Source organism: Myotis brandtii, unplaced genomic scaffold, assembly GCF_000412655.1.
Source record: "Myotis brandtii unplaced genomic scaffold, ASM41265v1 scaffold661, whole genome shotgun sequence".
NCBI lineage: Eukaryota > Metazoa > Chordata > Mammalia > Chiroptera > Vespertilionidae > Myotis > Myotis brandtii.
Genome location: NW_005370568.1, coordinates 66,236 through 81,143, shown reverse-complemented (window position 1 = coordinate 81,143; position 14,908 = coordinate 66,236). Strand labels below are relative to the sequence as shown.

General features: G+C 38.7%; 2 protein-coding genes across 2 annotated transcripts in view; both read right to left on the bottom strand.

The window, feature by feature from the left end:
* Positions 1-554, bottom strand: part of LOC106723853 (membrane cofactor protein-like) — a 27,585-nt gene extending 27,031 nt beyond the window's left edge. Inside the window, exon 1 of the mRNA XM_014528939.1 lies at positions 340-554. Coding sequence (XP_014384425.1) covers positions 340-469 — 130 coding nt within the window. The 5' untranslated portion in view covers positions 470-554. The remainder of the gene's footprint in view (positions 1-339) is intronic.
* Positions 555-2,871: 2,317 nt separating this feature from the next.
* The window catches only part of LOC102260864 (membrane cofactor protein), a 73,638-nt gene continuing 61,601 nt past the window's right edge, over positions 2,872-14,908 (bottom strand). The window contains exon 8 of the mRNA XM_014528935.1: positions 2,872-2,951. Coding sequence (XP_014384421.1) covers positions 2,872-2,951 — 80 coding nt within the window. The remainder of the gene's footprint in view (positions 2,952-14,908) is intronic.

Below are 14,908 nucleotides of genomic sequence, written 5' to 3'. Positions count from 1 at the left end.
GCTTAGTCTTCAAACACCTGCAAGCTTTTGCTAGGCACACAGCTTGGCTCCAGACAAACACTGGCTGCACCAAGCGCTTGGCAAGGCTCTGTACCTGCCACCTTAACCACCCTCACCGAGGGCCCTATGGTGTCCCCACCCTCCTGGATCTCCCACAGAACAACCCGGAGGATCTGTGACTAAGGCTTCTACCCTGAACTCGCATCACCTGGGTCCACCAAGGCCCGAGCCTCCTCCCCCACACACCAAGCAAAGTTCCCTTTGCCCTCCGCTCCTGTAGACCAGCTCCCCTACCCGCTCTAGTTTCCCTCCAGAGCTGACACCCTTTCCCTTCCCTACCTGAGCATGTGGGTAGCAGGAGCTCTAGGGCCAGCAAAAGGATCCCAAGGAAGCCCCAAGAAAAGGGACTCTCCAGGCGGCGGGAGGATGCCCTGCGCGGCTGGTAAGATGCCGTCATTGTCCTGGACATCAGCGGGAAACCTGAGGGACAGGGAGTTTTTGTGGTTTTGAGGGCGGCTACCAGACACAACAATCCCCAGACTCAAAAAGTGTCAAGTGCGTTGCCGTTAGTGGGCGTGGTCTGGTCCATTGCGTCACGCTGGGGCGGGGCCAATGGCGGACTCAAAGGCGGGGCGGAGACCCCAGGGCTGTGTGTTAGCCAAGGAGGGAACGGGGCGTGGCCTGGCCAAGGTCTCATCCAACTGGGTCCACTGGCAGCTCGGGCTCCCGCTGCTGGAAGCAAGGCCAAGGTTTCCTAGAAATGGGGGGTCAGTGCCTGGTCCTTAACCAGGCAGTTAGCACCCCACTCAAGAAGGATGGAAAGGAAAGGAGAGCTGGCCCAGTCGTCCTTGCTTCTTTCCAGGACGCCAGGATCCAAGACTAAAGCGCATGGATCTGAAAATAAAAACCCAGAGCCCAGACAGCAGGTTGGGTAGGTGCCAGCACCCCTACGGTTCCACTTTTGTCCTGAGGCCTCCAGATCTAGTCTCAGAAAATTCTCTTTCTCGAGATATCATAAGGACCCGACCCTGAGCCCCCAGTGGGAAAGGGATTCCCCTCTTCCACTGGTGGACACCCCACTTCCACAGATAACAGAGCCAGGGTCTTTGCTCAAATTTGGCATTAATCAGGCATAATTAGGGACAATCGTTGAGATTTCCGTGGTTGAAGGTCTGCCACTGAATCCTCTCAAGGCCTGGTAGATTTCATAACCACCAAGATGGCTTGGCCACTGCACCCCCAACCCCAATATAAATGCCTCTGCCCCTAGTCCCTTGAGAGGCCCCTGGGAAGGTACATTATTAAACACTATGCCTTAAGGATATTGGGTCTCAACCTATAGGACCCTTGCCATTTTGGAACTAAATGTTTTATTGAAGACAAAATACATATGTTTGGAAAAGGCTAAGGACAGGGTGTATTAAGTGTCAAATTCCTGGATGTGGTTAATGCCGTGATTGGTGGGATGAGTAGGAATTGATAAGAGGGAGAACTTTTGTGGTGAAACCATCTCAATTCTGGAACATTAAGAATGAGCAAGATTTACTGGTAGAGTCGTGAGTAAATCTGTAAGACTGGTTTTTAAAAAGAGTAAGGAGGGATATTAAAGAGCATACGAAAGGAGCTGACATTTTGTTCTTTAGTTGGCAAAGAATCAAAATGTCAGCAATTGTGAGTAAACGCACTGGGAGCAGCAGCATCCTCAAATGTTTAGTTTTTAATGTAACTTTGTTGTACGTTAAAACTTTTACAATGGACATGACTTTTACACCACCACTTTTGTTTAGAGTTTATCTCAAAGAAATCATCAGAGCTGTGAGCAAAGATGTCAAATTTTGGCAACATATAAAATGCTAATTGTCTGGAAACAGTATTGAGGAATTTATGGGAATCCTATGCAGCATGCAGTGTAAAAATATCAATGTAACTGATAGATTTGTAAGTGTACAAAACAGACTCCAAATCAGCATGTGACGTTTGGCATTTCCTTTATAAAACAGAGTGAGTATTGGTACACATAAAAGAGATTAGTTGGAAATATACCAAATTAACTTAGTTGAAAGGATTATGCATATTTCATTTTCTTTGTGCTTTTTCAGTTTTCTCTATAAACACCAGTTGCATCTGGAATCATGTAATGAATAAAATTGTAATAATCCCGTTTCTGTATCCATATCTATTTTGTTCATAGAATGAGGCAGATAGAACCTCTGTCACATAGGGTAAGGAATGAGAGGTTGGTGAGGAAATGGAAGCTCTCAGTACAAAACTCAAATGCTCCTTCTGGAATTACAGAAGTTCATATATATTTACACAATTCTGCATCTGAGATGTAGTGAAGCCTTTCTGAGTTCAACAAACCATGGAAATTCCTGTTCCTCCCTGAACAACACAATGTTTTGATTCTTAGCTGAGCATATAAGACACTAATGTGGAGGTGATGTGTAAAACTGTTGACCATGAGAAAAATATACCTGCCCCAAAGGACCCCTTGCAGTTAATTGGGATCCAATTCATAACCAGAGTCTAGCAGCCATTGTTTAAGGAGGTACCTCTTGCACTCTGCATTGCAGGATGGTCGACACCTGAACTACCCAGGATGCATTTGCTGATAATCACAGTGCTAGCCTTACACGTAAATTATAAGTTCACTAGAATGTTTTCTTCCTGTGGTTGTGGTAGCTATGTAGGGCAAAAGACTGTGTGGCATAAATTGAAGTACTGAGAAGATAAGAGATTGATGAATATTACTTAACCATTCCCCATTTCTTCTTTTGTCAAAGGAAAGGTGTTCTCAGAAGTGAGCAACTAAATAAAAAGAGTCTCATTCCAGAAAACCCACAGGTCCATTTATCTCACAAAATCGTTCCTTCAGTCCTTTTTCTGAACCATGGCTGTGGCAGGGGAGGTAAACAGGATCCAGTAGTTTGGAGGAGGCTTGTCGTCCTGCACTGAACACAGTCAAGACTGAAAGGAGTATTGCATAGTTTAGGGCAGCCGTTCTCAACCGGTGGGTCGCGACCCCTTTGGGGGTCGAACAACCCTTTCACAGGGGTTGCCTAAGACCATCGGAAAACACATATCATATTGTTTTTGTGATTAATCACTATGCTTTAATTCTGTTCAATTTGTAACAATGAAATTGGGGGTCACCACAACATGAGGAACTGTATTATAGGGTTGCGGCATTAGGAAGGTTGAGAACCATGGGTCTAGGGTGTCCAAATGCTTCCTTGGCCAGAATGAAGCCTCCCCTCTTTTTTAAGGCCAGGAACACTGTCCTTCCACCAAGGCACAGACCCCTGATGGGGCTATCAGTTCACCTGACACCCCAAGCAATTACTGCCGCCTGATCCCTCATCATTGTTCTCTATCTCAAAAGACTTCCCAACATCATCTGACACATACATAACCATTGAGAATTCTCATGTCCTTGGAAATGTGACTATAGGAGTAGCCAGAGTTGAGAACCACTTGTCTATACCTTGCTTCTACAAGGCTTCACTTCTCAAAGCAGGGGTCCTCAAACTTTTTAAACAGGGGACCAGTTCACTGTCCCTCAGACCGTTGGAGGGCCGGACTATAGTTTTAAAAAACACTATGAACAAATTCCTATGCACACTGCACATATCTTATTTTGAAGTAAAAAAACAAAACGGGGACAAATACAATATTTGTATTTGCATGTGGCCCGCGGGCGGTAGTTTGAGGACCCCTGCCTCAAAGTGTATTCTGAGGACCCACAGCATCGGTGACTCCTGAGGCATAATTTCCATATATCATTGTATAAATTTAAGATATACAGCATAATGATTTAATAATGTGTATATTGTGAAATAACTACCACAATAAATTTAAGTAACATTCATCACCTCACATACTTACCAAAAACATTTTTCTTCCCTGTGATCAGAGTATTTAAAATCTATTCTCTTAGCAACTTGCCAATATACAATACACTATTACCAATTATAGTCATCATGCCGTACATTACATTCCAGTACCTGCTTAATTTATAGCTGTTGACCAACTTCATTCAATTTCCCCAGCCCCCTAACCCTTGGCTCTGGCAACTACAAATATGATTTTTTTTTGGAGGAGTCTGGTTTTCGGATTCCTATCTGTGAGGTCAACAGTATTTGTCCTTCTCTGTATGACTCAGTTCACTTAACATAATGCCCCCAAGGTCCAGCCATGTTGTTGCAAATGGCAGGACATACATAAATAACCTTTTCTTTACCTAGTCATATGTCAATGGACACAGGTTGTACCATGTTTTCGTTATTGTAGATAATGCTGCACTAAACAGGGAGGTGCAGATATCTATTCTTCCACATAGCAACTTCATTTGCTTTGGATATATTCCCAGAAGTGGAATTGCTGGTCATCTGGTAGTTGTATTTTTAATTTTATGCGAGTCCTCCATACTTTTTAAAAAAATTTTAGCTATACAGATTAACTGCTTATTTTAACATTTTAACAGATGAAAAGATAAACTGATACACTGGATTGGGAAACCATTTAGTGTGTCTGTGGTGCTGGGGTGGCTGATTTATTCTGCTACGTGCTGTGTGTAACAGTGACCTCTGTTTCCCTACGAGGCAAGGTAAAGAGACTGCATCGGAGACAAACATAATTAAGAACAAAAATTAAATTCCAGAAGCCTGTTTAGAGAATGGACAATGGGAAAAAACCATTGAGCCCTGAACTAGAAAGAAATCATTCTTTTTAAGTAATTTCAATGGTTAACTAATCTTACTCTTCTTCTATACTGTGTTGTATTTTTTATTCCATTTAAACCAAGAAATAGAGAGCTGCTACATTTAAGCACTTAGCACATGTTTTCTCATTTTAATTTAGTTCCAATGGGAAAGACTGGAGAGAAACATGTGCTTTCCTAATATCACAATTTAAAATCTGGCTCTAAGATAAAATTTTAAGATGGTACCAATTTCAACAATATTCAGGTTCAGTAATGCCTCATTTACCCCCATTGTGAGGCAAATCATGTGTTCTGGCAAGAGATCCTCCTAAAAACCTAAAGTTGACATTGCCCTTTAGTTGTAACAAGGGGCATCTTTCTAAAATCTATCATTCTAGTCCAGCGCTGTCCAAGACATATAATGAGTCACCTGGGTAATTTAAATTTTCTAGAAGCCACATTTAAAAAGTAAAAGAAATGGGAAAGTGAATTTCAATGTATTTTACCTAACCCAATATACATGCAATTTACATTTTCTTACCAACTCTGAAATCTGGTGTGTATTTTATACTGACAGCACATCTTTTGCAGTCCTGATTGGATTATTAACTATTAAATGGGAATGGTTAACTATTAATAACCATTAAATTGGAAAATGCAGCCGTAGTCCCTGCCTCAGTGAATGCACCATCGCAGACAGACTAAAGCTCAAATGGCCCAGCCAGTGATTCACAGTCTGCTCCTCACAGCAGGCACTTCAGGGATGCCTCCCAGTGCAAGGGCTCCAGGTCGGTTTGCATATTAGAATATTTCTCTTGGTGGGAGGCCAGCTCTGTGAACCACCACTGTCCCAGGACTGCCCTTGGGACAGAGCCAGGTCCTGAGGACAGTGGTGGGGAGGGAGGCAAAGGGTAGGCCTGTCACTGAGCTCTCCAACACCACTTCCTTTTTCTGTGTTTCACAGTCAATTCATTTGATTTTCTATACTACAGTGGGGCCTTGACTTACGAGTTTAATTTGTTCCGAGACCGAGTTCGTTAAGGAGCTCGTTAACTCAAATTACTCTATCAACTCAATGCAAAAAATTGGCCGAGAGACAGCTGGTATCTCAAAAAACTCGTTAGTTGGGACACTCGTAAGTCAAGGCCCCACCGTAGTAGAATCTTTTTATTCAAATCCATTTTAAAATAGAAATCTAATATATATAAAAGAGATAAATAAGCCCTGATATAAATTTTAAGAAACATTTATTTGATAAAAACAATGAAGCCATTTGAAGACAATGAAAATCTAAAATGGAATTTCTCACGACAGTTATTTAATATTAACCTCAGCATGCATTAAAATAACCGTGAGAGCTTCAGATATCTTGAAACTCATAACAGTCTGAAAACTGGTTGGTTTAGGCTCCAGGAATCCCAGAGATCAAGCAGATAAGAGAGGACTGGGAGGCCCTGACTGCCCTTCGACTAGGAACCTTTGTCCCTGAGATAAAAGACGCCACTTTGCTTTTACCAAGAAATTGCCTTTCCCATTGGCCTGTGTAGAATCTGCTCCCAAACTCTGGATTGTAACTTAGAATAAGTAGCTCCCCATATGATAAGTGGGAGGATAGATATCTCTTACCTCATGGCCATTTTCAATCAGTGATTTAAATATGTTTACTAATCTCAAAAAGGAGTCCTTATGCTAATTTTCCACTTGAGCATGAAGGTTGTAGAAGGGAAATTGTATTCCAAATCATCATAAGTGCAAGTTTACATCAAGGCATTTGGTACCAAGTTTCAACAGCAACGTTTGCTTCTCTATGTCTAGTACCTTGCTTCCAGAGTTACCCTTAGGAATAAAGAAGTGTCTCTATACATGTTAGAGTCTCATAAATTAGCTTCTAAGGCGATGGCAGCCATTTTTTTTGAGGAGTGATTATGGACACCAAACAGTGTAGAGATATAATACAAATCTTTACTTTTCCTAAAGAAAAGCAGGTAAAGCTAAGTGTTACCCCACATCCTTTCTGGAGCATGTACACAAGATGAGGAGTCTTTAAAAAATCCAAGTACCTAAAACAGGAGAAACATTTGCTCATAAACTTGAAGGTGCTTATTCATATTTCAAGAACACACGCACATCCATGGTGGTCTCCACCCTGGTTACTCACAGTGGTCCAGGCCCAGCAGCAGCAGCACTTGGAGCTCAGCGGACATGGAACCTCAGATCAGCTGTGGTACTGAGCCTTGAATCCAGGGCTACAGCGCTCAGACACCTCTTCACCTTTAATAGAGCCCTTACCTGGTAGCTAGAGGGTTTGATTCAGGTTTATTTAAGAACTTTAAAGTATTTTGATGCGGTGATATTTTAAAGAAAGAAAGTGAGGAACACAAAGCTATTTTGCTATCTTTAGAAGTTATTGCAACACGAACCATTTGGAACTGTAAAAACATTCCACAGAGAGCACTGCCTACTTAGAGTGCTGTATATATGTAATGTTAAAAATACACTACAATTAGAGAGTCATGAGTTCTGCAGTATGATACAAGATTCAAATGAAGGCACTGTGGGTGTTTTAAAAAAAATAAACAATAATATAAAAAAAAGTTTTAGCCTTTTATGAGTGAAGAATGTACTCTTATTACATCGCTCAACGCCAATGATTAATATGAAAGAAAAATATATGATAAAACCACACATACAAGAAGTCTTAAAAAATATTAGTTTGATTTCAAAACTATCTCCAAAAATGACAGGGGAAAACAAATGGCTGAAAGTCAAATATTTCAGTCTTGATCTAGACTTGAGGACTTATTCTAAGTCTTTTATTACATTGCAAGTTATTTAATTAAAATTTAAGTGTGATGCTTACAAATTCTATTCTCCTTAGAAAAAAATATATGTGCACATTTTTTTTTCTATTTGAAATTCCCCACTTTTTCATTTTTATAGATAAAAAGGCAGATAAAGTTAATGAGGTGCCTTGGTAATTTACCCCTCTCAGCAACTTTATGTTTAACCTTGAGCTTTATTGCAACCGAGTTAAGTAGGAGAACATAAGAGGAAAGTCAAACAATGTTGCTTTTAATTCCCCAGTTTAACATGTATAAATAACAACTCTAAATGAAAAGAAATCAAATTGGGGACCTGAATAAGACACCTACAAAACTTCTTACAACGACTTCAGATATACAGACAAATGGAAGCTTTTATCCTAAAAATTTCAGTGAATAGAATTGTCAGTTTCTACAGTGAACTATTTTAAATTTAGTCCTGGCTTCCAATCCACTGTAGGAATAGAGTAAACCTAGGGTAGGGGAGGCACTACAAATGAGCCATGATTTTCTGCAAAACTTAAACCTCAACCCCCCCAAAGGAATTTTTCTTATAGTCACAATAGTTAAAATGAATCTACACAGCTTAGTCTTATTACAATAATATTAAAAGTCGGTGAAAATATTTTAGAAAGGAAATGCAGCACATTCACGCAAGCACATTGGAAACCAGGCAGCATGCAATAGAGTGCAAACAAAACCTGCACAAGTACATCAAGAGTGAGAAGCAACAACAAGTTCAAGAAACATGTTTAATGTACTGTCTTTTCCTGAGGTGAAGACATTTCTATGCACAGGTGCCAACTACTGCAACGCCAAGAACTACAAGAAACCAGAAAACAAATGACATGTAACTCTAAAAACTAATACCAACTTTCAAAATCCAGCAGAAGAAATGAATGTTGGTTACATTTCAGTGGGCAGAAATATGATTTTATTTAAGCCCATATACATTCATATTCTACTTGGACTCTTCACTGTCAAAATGCAATTCTCTGGAATCACTGAAAAAGTGCACAGTAAGCCAGAGAAGAGTCCTTGCTTAATTTAGAATATTACTCAAAACATATTTGCAATATTTAGGATTTGTTACTAAGTGGACCTATAGACTACAAGAGAATATAAATAACCAAACACAGGGTAGAATCTATAATAATAAAAGCATAATATGCTAATTAGACCGGACAGCCAAACGAACTTCTGGATGTCATTCTGGACATCCTTCCGGACAAAGCTGCGGCAGCGTGGGCCAAGGCAGAGGCGGTTAGGGGCGATCAGGTAGGAAGGTGAGCAGTTAGGGGTGAATAGGCAGGCAGGCGAGTGGTTAGGGGTGATGAGGCAGGCAGAGTGTTAGGGGTGATGAGGCAGGCAGAGTGTTAGGGGTGATCAGGCAGGCAGGTAAGCCAGCAGTTAGGAGCCAGTGGTCCCAGATTGGGACAGGGTGCAGGCCAGGCTGAGGACCCCCCCTCCATGCACAAATATCATGCACCGGGCCTCTATTATCATATAAAAGGTCAGGGATTTCTAGACTGGGTTACTTCATTCTAAGCCATAAAAACTATAGGAACTAAAAAAATAATTAAAAATGCACTTATACACATTACTATTTTGATTTAAGTGGTATCCAAGTCTGGGAAACTTACGTACAGTAAGAACCACCACTGCAATGAGTCCTTCACCTGAGAAAAAATAAAACCAGTTTGAAAGTTATTGAATGAGAGAGAAAGAGAGAGAGAGAGAGAGAGAGAGAGAGAACGCTGGGTCTCAAATAGTTGACACATTTCAATTTTGATGAGATCATCTATAAACTACAGTGAAGAAAAAGTTTATTAATCTAGTTTATCCAGCTCATTGTGACCATAGAACCTTTCTAATAGGATTCCAGGCTTAGGGTCCAACTTGTGAAACTCTTAATAGGGACCGCAGTTATTCCTGTTTTGTGCTGTAGTAACCCCACCAGGTTACAAAAATTGGAATATTATAAAAATTAGGAAACATTATTATAAAAATTAGAATTTACTATATTAGAGGAAAATCATTTAAAGACTATATTATACCATTCTAGTTGGTTTAATCCACTATTCAATCTATAATTCTTACGATTTTGTTAGAAATTTCATTCACATTGTTCCCCAAAAGTGAGTCTGTGGAATAAGTCATTCATGAAGTTCTATTAATTGATTACATAGATCTATTTTGCACTCTTCCAAATAATACCTTATCTTATCAATCCTTCCTCATGCAACCCCACCCCCAAATTAAGACACAATCTTCATTACTAAGAACATTCTAGGAAAGGAAATGAAACACCAGGGCACATGGATAAATTATGCATAGAAACGTGAACATGCATTTTTGTCTGTCCAGAGAGCAAGAAATAATACAATAAAATCTAAAATCTTAGAAATGCTGTTCAGTAATACCTCTGCTTCTACACTGCCATTATTTTTCTTAAATTCTTCTAGGTCAAAGCATATGTCATGTTTACTTCTTCTCTTTTTACTTCATAAACAGATTATTAAATACTTAATAAATTAAAAATGGCTTTGAATTTACTGGCAAAATGACCCTTTGACAACAGGAAAACTTAGCGGACCTAAGGTGCCTTTATAAAAAGACTAATCTTACTAAACTAGTCTAATGTGAAAAAAGTAATACATACTTTTCTTCATTTATTCATCAAAAAACTTTATATTACATGTAACTGCCGCAACCATATTTGATCCTTTCCTTTACAGCGGTTCTCAACCTGTGGGTCGCGACCCCTTTGGGGGTCGAACGACCCTTTCACAGGGGTCACCTAAGACCATCGGAAAACACGCATATAATTACATATTGTTTTTGTGATTAATCACTAGGCTTTAATTATGTTCAATTTGTAACAATGAAATTGGGGGTCACCACAACATGAGGAACTGTATTAAAGGGTCGCGGCATTATGAAGGAAGGTTGAGAACCACTGCTTTAACATATATTGTGTGAACTATGTGAGCCTAAATAAAGTATGATACACCAGCCTATTATAGAAAAAAACTAGCCCAACTTATAGTAGGTTAAGGCTATGAATGGCTACAAGATATGCATAGAAAGAAAATTTATGTACAAATTGCCATTACAAAAATAATACTATCACATGGAAAGCAAGTTAGGTTTTATATATTTCAACCTACAAATAAACACAGCAATTGAGAAAGTTCAATTTGAGGGACCTCTTAAAAACTGTACTATCGCCCTAGCACAGTGGTCGGCAAACTCATTAGTGAACAGAGCCAAATATCAACAGTACTTCTTCAAAATAGACTCACCCAGGCCGAAAACCGACTTGTGTGCATGGGCCACGAAGTTTCAATTGCACTGTACGTGCACGGCCACACGTGGTATTTTGTGGAAGAGCCACACTCAAGGGGCCAAAGAGCCGCATGTGGCTCGAGAGCCGCAGTTTGCCGATCACTGCCCTAGCAGGTTTGGCTCAGTGGCTAGATCACTGGCCTGTGGACTAAAGGGTCCTGGGTTTGATTCTGGTCAAGGGCCGGGGTTGCGGGCTCGATCTCCAGTAGGGGGCATGCAAGAGGCAGCCGATCAATGATTCTCTCTCATCATTGATGTTTCTGTTTCTCTCTCCCTCTTCCTTCCTCTCTGAAATCAATAAAAATATATTTAAAAAACACTGTATTATCTGCATGTGTCTACACATACTACTACTTCCATTTGTCATGGTATCTGTGCTATTAAAATAAATACACATGTCAATTATCACATGACAGGTTGTTTCTTCTTGAACTTCACATAACTGAAAAATGATATTTCCATGGAGAATTCTAAGGTCTCATAATGGAGTATTATTAATAACCGAAATATTACCTAAATCATTGGCCCCGATTGGTGAGTCACCATTTTCTTGGAATCTTCTAGAAGAAAAAAAATAATTTTAAAAAGTAGTAAAAAATAGTAATGCTTACAGACTCCTAAATTCATAGGTTTGGGTTTTTGCCTTTGTACAAAATCTGATAATTTTATTTTCCTTATAAAAATTATGTGAATATTTCTCCTTTAAAGTAGTATCATAAATATTATAAATTTATATTCAGTCACCAGCATTCTTCTTCCTCTCCAGTAACAATTCCTGTGACGATATTCTGTGGTACAGAATGCAAATTTATTATCAGTGTGTCCTCAATATTAACCTATGGATTCAGTGTGATTCTACTTTTAATTAGGCAATACAGGAGAACTTAATAAATGATTTAGAGGTTATTCTGTAATGCTGAGTAATTTCAATATAATAAGGCCCATTTATGACAAACCTATAGCTAACATCATACTTGATGGTAAAAGACTGGAAGTTTTTCCCTTAAGATCAGGAACAATACAGGATGACCATGTTTGACATTTCTATTAAACATAATATCAAAAGTTATAATGAGAGCATTTAGGAAAGAAATAAAGCATCAAAATTGGGAAGGAAGAAATAAATGACCTCTGTCCTAGAAGATGACAGGATTTTTTAAACTAGAAAACTGTAAAGATTGCACACACAGACACGCACACATACTCACCTGTTGGAACTAATAAATAAATATGGCAAAGTTGCAGTCTATAAAATCAACAAGTAAAAATCGGTTCCATTTCATTACACTAACAATGAGCAAACTAGAAAGGAAATGAAGAAAACAATTCTATTTACAATAGCATCAAATAAGAGTAAAATCTGCCCTGACCAGGTGGCTCAGTTGGTTGGAGCACTGTCCGATACACAAAAAGGTTGTGGGTTTGATTCCTGGTCAGGCCTCATACCTAGTTTTCAGGTTTGATCCCTGGTTGGGGCATGTTAATGGGAGGGAAGCAATCTCTCTCTCTCTCTCTTTCTCTCTCTCTCTCTCTCTCTCCCACCCCTCCCCCTCATTCCAAAATCAGTAACATACACTTGATTGAGAATAGAAAAAGAAGTAAAATACTTAAAAAGAAATTTAACCAAGGAGGTGAAAGATTTCTACACTGAAAACTACAAAACACTGCTGAAAGAAATAGAAGACAATATAAATAAATGAAAAGACATCCTGTGTTCATGCATTGGAAGAGATGATATAGTTAAGATATTGATACTACACAAAGCAACCTACAGACTGTATGCAATCCTGTCACCATCTTAAATATGCATTTTTGCAGAAATAGAAAAACCCAACATAGTTCAACGGAACCTCAAGGGACTAGGAATAGCAAGGATAATCTTGAAATGGAAGAGCAAAGTTGAGAGAACTCCCATTTTCTGATTTTAAAATGTACTCAAAAGCTACAATAATCAAAACACAGTGGTACAGGCATAAATAAAGGCCAACCAATTGAGTATAATACAGAGCCCACAAATAAACCTTCGCATATATGCTCAAATGATCGTATGGAAAGGTGCTCAGAACATTCAATAGGGAAAGAGCAATCTTTTCAACAAATGGTTCTTGGAAAACTAGATACCCAAAAAAGAATGAAGGTGGATCCTTTTTTTTTTTTTTACATCATGTACAAAAATGAATTCAAAGTAGATCAAAGAACTAAATATAAAGCCATAAAACTCATCGTGAAAAACCACAAAGGACAAGCTTCATGATGTTGGATCTGACTATGATTTTCTGGGTGTGACACCAAAGCATAGGCAGATAAAAACTTTTCTCAATGGCCATTATCAACAGAGTGAAAAGCAACCCATAGAATAGGAGGAAACATCTACAAGTAATACACCTGATAAGGGATTAATATCCAAAACACATAATGAACTCCTAAGATTTAGTGACAGAAAAAGCCCCAAATCAAAGTGTGCAAAGGACTTGCAGAGACATTTGCCCAGATGAGATACACAAAACCCCAATAAGCACATGAAAATATGGTCACTAGTTATTAGGAGATGAAGATAAAACCACAATGAGCTATTACTTTATATACATTAGGATCACTAATATGAAAAAAAACACTGACAAGCATTTTTAGAAGTAGCTAAATTGGAACCTTCGTGCGTCACTGGTGGGAATGGAAAATGGTGCAGCTGCTGTGGAAGACAGTATGGCTGCTCCTCAAAAAGTAAACACAGATTTGCCACATACCCCAGCAACGCTGGGTGTATACCCCCCAAAATTGAAAACTGGCCTCAAACAGCTACTCAAATGCCCATTATCAGAGAAGCATATTCAGAATGGCCAAAAGTTGGAAACCACCCAAGTATCTATCATCAGGTGAATGGATTAAAAAAAAAAAAAGGTGGTAACTACAGACAATGGAATATTACTCAACCATCAAAAGGAATACAATTCTGATACATGCTACAAGGTAGATGGACCTTGAAAACGTTATGCTAAGTGAAATAAACTGAAAGTAATTCCACTTCTATGAGGTATAGTCAAATTCATAGAAAACTGAATAGCAATTGCTGAGGTTGGGGAGAGAGGGAAATGGAGAGTTGATGTTTAATGGGTACAATGTTTCAGTTTGAGATGAAAAAGTTTTGGATATATAGAAGTGATGATTGCACAACAATGCAAATGTATGGAATGCCACTAAAATGTACACTTAAAATGGTTAGAATGGTAAAAATAAAATACAATAAAAGTTCATGTACAAAAATCAGCATAGAGTGGCTTGAACATTTCTGAAAAGGAAGTGTTCTTCCAGATATTAAAACATATCATTTTTAGTTTGATATAGTCCCATTCATTGATTTTTGCCTTTACTTCCCTTGCCTTTGGGTTCAAGTTCATAAAATGTTCTCTACGACCAAGGTCCATAAGTGTGGTATCTATATTTTCTTCTATGTAACTCATTGTTTCAGGAATTATATTTAGGTCTTTGATCCATTTTGAATTAATTTTTTTACACGAAAACAAACTATAATCCAGTTTCATTTTTTTGCATGTGGCTTTTCAGTTTTCCCAGTACCATTTATTGAAGAGACTATTTTTACTCCATTGTGTGTTTCTCTTCCTTTGCCAAAATTGATTTGTCCGTATATTTGTGGTGTTATAGCTGGGCTCTCTATTCTGTTCCATGGATCTATGTGTCTGTTTCCCTGCCAATACCATGCTGTTTTGATTATTGTAGTTCTGTAGTATAATTTGAAGTCAGGTAGCATGATAAATCCAGCTTTGTTCTTTTTTCCCTCAGGATTGTTTTGGCTATCGGGGTCTTTTATGATTCCATACAAATCTGATGATTTCTCATTCTATTTCTAAAAAAATGACATTGAGATTTTGATAGGGATTGCATTAAATTTGTATATTGCTTTGGGTAATATGGACATTTTAACTATGTTGATTCTTCCAATCCATGAACATGGGATATTTTTCCATTTTGTTGTGTCTTTTTCAATCTCTTCTAATAATGCTTTGTAATTTTCAATATA